The sequence below is a fragment of the Apis dorsata genome, unplaced genomic scaffold (assembly GCF_000469605.1).
Source record: "Apis dorsata unplaced genomic scaffold, Apis dorsata 1.3 scaffold_757, whole genome shotgun sequence".
In the NCBI taxonomy this organism is placed as follows: domain Eukaryota; kingdom Metazoa; phylum Arthropoda; class Insecta; order Hymenoptera; family Apidae; genus Apis; species Apis dorsata.
In genome coordinates this window covers 96,521-102,869 of record NW_006263910.1, presented here as the reverse complement: position 1 = coordinate 102,869, position 6,349 = coordinate 96,521, and the positions used below count along the sequence as shown (strand labels likewise).

The window sequence follows — 6,349 nt, the reverse complement described above, 5'->3', positions numbered from 1 at the left end:
CGACGATAGAACAGGCAAGCCTTTCCACGACGGTGGCGACGGCGTCGTCAATGATTCCGAATCGTATAAAATGGAATAAAGAGCACACGTACGAGATAACAGGTTGCTGCCGAAACACGAGCCACGTATCAGGCTAACGTGCGTTTCGTATTATACACGACACGACCACGACACGAGACAATCTCCTTCGAGAGCGCGCGCATCGCCCATTGTTTCGACGCGGTGGCGGTGATATGGGTAAAAGCGACCGGATAAATGGCGACTTTCCCCCCTCCGCTCGCGACCGCCTCACGGGTTGTAAATCTCACGCGACACGCCGAAACGCACGCGTTCATCGAACGAGTATACGAACGTTTAAATAACGGAAATATCGTCTGACAAGAATTGAACGACGTTTCATTGAAAAAATACCTCAACCAAATCTAATATATAAACTACTCACCCTGTGACCAGATTCTTCAAGTCGCTGCCTCTTGGAGTGTGGTCCGTCTCCGTTGAACGCCATCCTGGGACTCGGCACCGGGCAATTACTTTTAAAAGCGGGACACTCGGTGCTACGACGACACGTCCGTGTGTATACCGCGCGGCTCTCTACCGTGTCGACGATCTCGTGCGCGGGCGGGGAGGGGGGAGGAAGGAGAAAATAATCGGTAGGACACGACGCGAACGCGACGAGAACAGACAAACGCGCGAGAGCGGCTTAAGGGAAACTGGATCTCGATGTTGCTGGAGAGGAACGTCTCTGCCTCTAACGAAGTAGCCGGCCACCGCAGCGCTATCTACCGACGCTACGATTCGAATACTGACGAATCTTTAAGGCGGAACCGCGCGCATGCGCTTCTATCATTTGCCCCACTTCCGGATTGGTCCGCCTATCGTTGATCGCGTCATGCGTTCGAACGGTAAAATTATCATTAAATAATGAGTCAAAAGAACAATTATAAAACATAATAATGTTTTCCAGTACAGTTTTTAAAAATCGTTATGATTGTAGATCGAAGAATAGAAAACTAAAATATATTATTCATTGGCAATAACAATTAAATGATATTGTCCAATCAAAGGCACATCGTGATCTGGAACGACTTTGATTCATGGACGCGGGAAGTGCAATTGTAAAAATCTTTACATTGATTAAAGATGGAAGAGGTGGGCAGGATTTATCGGTAAATAATTAAAAACTGTAAACTAATTAGTTATTTTTCCTAGACATTAACACTAAATTTCGTGGTGACAGTCTACTATCGAACACTGGTTTTAGTGTTGGTGTCAAATTTTTTTCCGACAGAAATAAAAATCTGTCATAAAGCACAATGGTTTCCACTAATGGCGCCAACATCATTCGAAGTGATCCAAACACTATAACTTGTTGCCATCGTTTTAAAAAACCAATAATTTCTGAATCATTAATATCAGAATCTTGTGGTTGCAAATAACTATCAAAATTTGCAGTAGCTGCATTGCAATACCTAAAAAAAATATAAGATATTTCTATATATTTTTCCGTTTCGTACTATTTAACGTTTGACGTTTATTTATCAAATATCAATCACTTAACTGTTCAAATGACATTCCTTTTGATACTTTAACATTTCTGAATTGGCTATGACGTAATTTTTCATTTTTTTTTACTAAAATAGTTTCTAAAGCTGCTCTATAAGTATGTACCTAAAACAAACAAAAAAATTAATAATACTTATTCAAATATATGTATTTTTACTAATTCACTCAACTATTAAATCTTCATAATCTCCATTCTTTAATTTATCACAATATTTCTCGATAGCATGGCAAGCTACTTCTAATGATGTATAAGTTAGTGAATGATTTTTACACAACAGGTACTTGCTAAGTGGATAACCTTTTAATCCGTTTATTTCTGATCTAAAAATTAACTATATGTGTTATATAATATAATATATAATAATAATTTTTAATAAAAACCATTCTGATGTAAATATAATATATACGAACTGTATTGTTAATTTCATGTAACAACATCCTACAATACAAATAAATTTGGCTTCATTTCTAGATGAATAAAGCTTTAATAATATAGGAGCTAAATCCCCACAAGGATGGAGTCCTATAAGTCCAAATTCAGTTTCTGTTTCATTTAGATCAAATTCATTCTTAAATAATTCTTTTAATTGTCTAACTAATTCTGATTCGACTAAATTTGAAGGTTCTAGTTTAGCTGTAAAGTGTTGAGGACATTTTTGATAGAAAGTAGGTATATGCTTTCTTATAGACATCAATAATTCTTGATCCCATTTTCTGAAACAAAATCATCATTATCATCAATTATATATACTATTATATCATAATCATTTATATACCTAGCTTGTTGCAACAATATACAATCTTGTTCAATACAAGTAACATACAATCCATATTGAAAAGCTAAAATACGAGCTAAATGACCCATTCCAGATCCAATATCAACAATACATTTACAACTAGCTTCATAGGCACATTCTGCGCATACTTGTGCTATTTCATGTATCTCATATCTTTTTTTTTTTTTAATATGTTTTGAAAATAAGTTATTAAATTTGTGATTTTGAGAATATAGCTTGTCAAAATTATCATTTTTATTCATTGTAAGAGTATCATTATAATTATTATTGGTTTTCGTTTTATTAGATTCACAAGCCATAATACTTTTTGGATCTTCATTATCTCTATTTACTTGTAAAATATTTGCTACTTGGCGAAGTGCAAGCAATGTTAAGGGCCATACACGTGTGCTGTAACACAATTTAAAAACTATACATATATATAATGCTATATGGAACACATATTAAGTTCGAACAACATAGTGTTAATATTCACCACGAGATGTCTCCCGATAACCATTTTCCAAATTCTTGTGGAGGCGTATCTTGTAATGCGAACCTCCAACTTTCTGGTAATTTGTCCCATAATTTGTCTTGAAAAAAATCCTATATTTAAAAAAGACAGTCTATATAGTTTAATAAAATTATCACTTAACAATATACTTTATAATGGACAATACACATCTACATCGAATTACTATACATCAGAAAAAATACAACATGGTATTCGAATACAACATGCTGGTATGAGATTTATTTTTAATATTATTTACATACCACAATATAAGAATTTAATAACCAACCATATAGATCTAGAACACAAAATATTTGGTCAATCGTGACACGAATTCTGGTACAAACTTTACATGTGCACCGAATGTCTGTAGGTGCAGCCATTATTGCAATGAAATAGCCGCGTAAATTTAACTGATCGTTCCACGTGGTTTTAATTTTCTTATAAAAAAAAACGTTACTAAATTAATATCATTTATCAATATTAAAGTTTATTTGTAATTGATTGATTCTCGATTAACAATTTATTATCATTAGATATTGTATATACATATATAATTATATATAATCAACGTGATAATATTTATTTATTAATTATAAATTATCGAATTACATATATTTTATATATGTATATATATAAAATTTAAAAATTAACTCTTCACAAAGAAAATAGAAAGTCCAGTGAATATGACGCTGACTATTTCTTTTTGTTTAATCCCGCATATGCTGTCTAATTATATAACGTAGTTATGAGGATATGCATAGGTGCCAATGATATGGCCGATATAACAAATTTTATTCAAAAGAAAGTTAACGATAATAAGAAAAACTTTGCCAGACGCAAAAAGATAATTTATTTAGTTTTTATTTCTAACCAAGATATCCACCAAACGAGTTCAGGAAACGATCAAATCGAAAGAATTTTCTCACAAAGTCATATAAAATTTTAATATGTCATCCACAAAATCTTATGAAACAACGAATATCTTCCGCCGCTTCAATACAAAAGACAAAGGAAATGAGAATTGTTTGTTTGCTTTATTTATTAATTAAAAGATCAGATGCTCTTCTTGCTATGTCCCACTTTACGGCACTTTCACTCTTCAACAGTTACGTTATTGCTCATGAGCACACTGCTCTCCAAGAGCTATATAGTCACGAACTATTATATATATACGATTGTAGAAGGAGAACTGTATCATCTGCCATTCTATATCCCTAGACTTTCATGAGAAACTGAGCAACTAAGATTCCTGCAATCGTTTCTTAAATGTTGTTTCACAAGCTGCTGTTGCAATTATTACTAAATACTCTAATAAAGCTGTTTTTTTACATCTACTTTGTTTATACGTTTTTGTTTTAAGCAAAATAATTAATTTTGAACGATCTCGTCTAATTTGTAAATTTTATTTAAAAAAAAAAAAAAAAACAATAGCATTTTACTTTATTCTCGATAAAAATTCAGAAATACAAATTTTTTTTCCAGGTGAATAACATCCATAAAAGATATATCTTTACACAATTGGAAATCACTGACCATTCTTTGCTCATCTTGTTCGATTCTCTTGGTCGTTGTTTGGACCTCTTACGCCAACATAAGTGAAAGTTTTCAAGTAGGACGAGCGAAACGTCGAATCCCGTTGGTGCGTGAATATTTGCTAAATACTTATCCCGGTGGTTACCTGGTCCATCGAAATCGTTAAATGTCAATGTACTCTGACTCTACTTCTCGTCTAATTTTCCAAAATTCACTGGACAAATTGTCGAATGATTGTTAAATATTAAAGTTCAAAAGTGAATATTGAGAAGGATCAAAAAGTCTACGAGGAATTGTTTCGAACAAATCCATCTTACGAATCGTAAGATAGATCAATCTGGAATTCACGTTACGCAAGTATGAGAACTTTACATCATCAGAGCTTTTGCAACTAAGGGTTTTACCAGGTCATCCTTATTTAACTGACATTCTAGATTTCTACCTTTCACAGCAACTGAACATGATTTACGGAAAAGAGTGCACGCGATGTTTTCACATCACAATATAAAATTGTTGGAAAATTTCTGATTGTCTCTATTAAGAAAAGAAGAAACACGTAATCGTAGCTAATCTAAAACAAGATATATAGAAATTAAAAAAAAATATAATCAAATGGATTTTAATTCAATTTAGTAATAGATATATTCATTTTAATATTCTTAATTGAAGTTAAAATATTGAAAAATTAAATAGAATTTAAATATAAATAATAATAATAAAATATCATTATTACGCATGTAAGAGATAAGAAAGTAAAATTAGTTAATCTAAGAATCAGAGAATCATTAGTAAATGATAAAAGCGAATGGGAAACTCGCTTATCGTCGAATTCGTGAAAGAAAGATCGTTACACAGGCACAGGAAATGATCGTAAGAAATCGCTCGGAATTGCTTTAAACTTTTAGCGAAAGTAATAATAAGAGTATATAAACGTGTACGTGTGCACATGTACATATATCAAGGTAGGTAGTCTTTCACCAAATAATTCGGTGAATACCATACCAGCCTCGGACACGGCCTTCTCCTAGAGGAAAGGTAGGTTTCGGTTTCGATAGGCCTTGGAGGTCGACGGAAAAGTGACGCTCGTTTAATATAATCATCTTCCTTTCCTTTCGATAGGTAGACGGATTTAAAGAAAGTTGGAGACCACTTCGCCCGCTTCCCTTTCCCTGACGTCTCTGCGTGTTCAAACCTTTTTTTTTTATTTTTTTTCCTCTCGTCTTGAACCATGCCTGTATGTCCTGCACGCAAACGGTTGAAACGCTGTCTTATACTAGTCGCACAGAGTGTATGTAGCCACCGGAGCCAGAGAAAGGTGCCCCACCGTATTCGATATTAGAGAGGAGCTTCTTGAACTGTCCAGTGGTGGTGGCATCAGGTAGGGAGAAACGGACCTCTGGATCCAATATGTCCTCAGTTCTCGTACGAAGCTTCATTCAATATCGTTCAGTACATGCCCGGTCCTACGGGTAACATGTTGCCTATCGCGAGTTAGCCGCTCTTGATCAAAGTTAACACGTGAATCCGGTGAAGTGTGACTCGATCATATAGAAAAGAGTTCGACGAATAATAGATTCGACTACACACATCATGCATGTTTTTAAACTGGTAATTGTATAAAAGATCATGTCTCGCTTCGAGAATATTCCCGGGAATCGGTGAAACTCACATCCGAAAGTGTCGCGTTAATAAGATAGATAGTGCATTTAAGAGAATGCGCTCGCTTGTACTTTCATCGTAATAACTATGTCTCGTTTCGTAGTTACGGGATAGGTTCGACGCGGTTCTATCATTTGTAATCAGTCAGCGTATCGCTTTTGGCTACTTAGCAAGGGAAAGTACTTACATTGGATTATTGCAATGCGTTTATGTATGTTCAGTTAATAGTTCATAACGTATCTCAATTTTTTTATTTTTTATTTTTTTTCTATCGTTCTATGAATTTCAAATTATTTAAAAA

At 34.1% G+C, this 6,349-nt stretch overlaps 4 protein-coding genes and 1 long non-coding RNA gene across 6 annotated transcripts in view; 3 read left to right on the top strand and 2 right to left on the bottom strand.

Moving 5' to 3' along the window:
* Positions 1–421, top strand: part of LOC116186473 — an 805-nt gene extending 384 nt beyond the window's left edge. The window contains exon 2 of the mRNA XM_031513829.1: positions 1–421. Within this exon, the coding sequence (XP_031369689.1) occupies positions 1–137 (137 nt within the window). The 3' untranslated portion in view covers positions 138–421.
* Positions 1–910, bottom strand: part of LOC102673482 (heterogeneous nuclear ribonucleoprotein L-like) — a 93,591-nt gene extending 92,681 nt beyond the window's left edge. Inside the window, exon 1 of the mRNA XM_006622800.2 lies at positions 443–910. Within this exon, the coding sequence (XP_006622863.1) occupies positions 443–505 (63 nt within the window). The 5' untranslated portion in view covers positions 506–910. The remainder of the gene's footprint in view (positions 1–442) is intronic.
* Positions 911–1,174: 264 nt separating this feature from the next.
* Positions 1,175–3,290, bottom strand: LOC102673222 (protein RRNAD1-like). Its single transcript, XM_006622799.2, has 7 exons — positions 3,117–3,290; positions 2,836–2,945; positions 2,340–2,750; positions 1,975–2,277; positions 1,734–1,884; positions 1,559–1,668; positions 1,175–1,469 (listed from the first exon to the last, which is right to left on the bottom strand). Exons 1-7 carry the CDS (start codon positions 3,234–3,236, stop codon positions 1,193–1,195), a joined length of 1,482 nt encoding a protein of 493 aa, XP_006622862.1. The 5' UTR covers positions 3,237–3,290; the 3' UTR covers positions 1,175–1,192.
* LOC116186474 lies at positions 2,745–4,930 on the top strand. Its single transcript, XR_004151487.1, has 3 exons — positions 2,745–3,083; positions 4,339–4,746; positions 4,824–4,930. It is a non-coding gene; the product is annotated as an uncharacterized LOC116186474 (long non-coding RNA).
* Positions 4,931–5,138: 208 nt separating this feature from the next.
* LOC102672901 (histone-lysine N-methyltransferase 2D-like) overlaps positions 5,139–6,349 on the top strand; it is a 5,584-nt gene continuing 4,373 nt past the window's right edge. The window contains exons 1-2 of one of the 2 annotated variants that reach the window (XM_006622798.2): positions 5,139–5,424; positions 5,509–5,767. Coding sequence is in view for 1 of the 2 variants with exons in the window: in XM_006622796.2 (XP_006622859.1) it covers positions 5,980–5,997 (18 nt within the window). In the remaining variant the exon portion in view is untranslated. The other variant, XM_006622796.2, reaches the window with a different exon arrangement.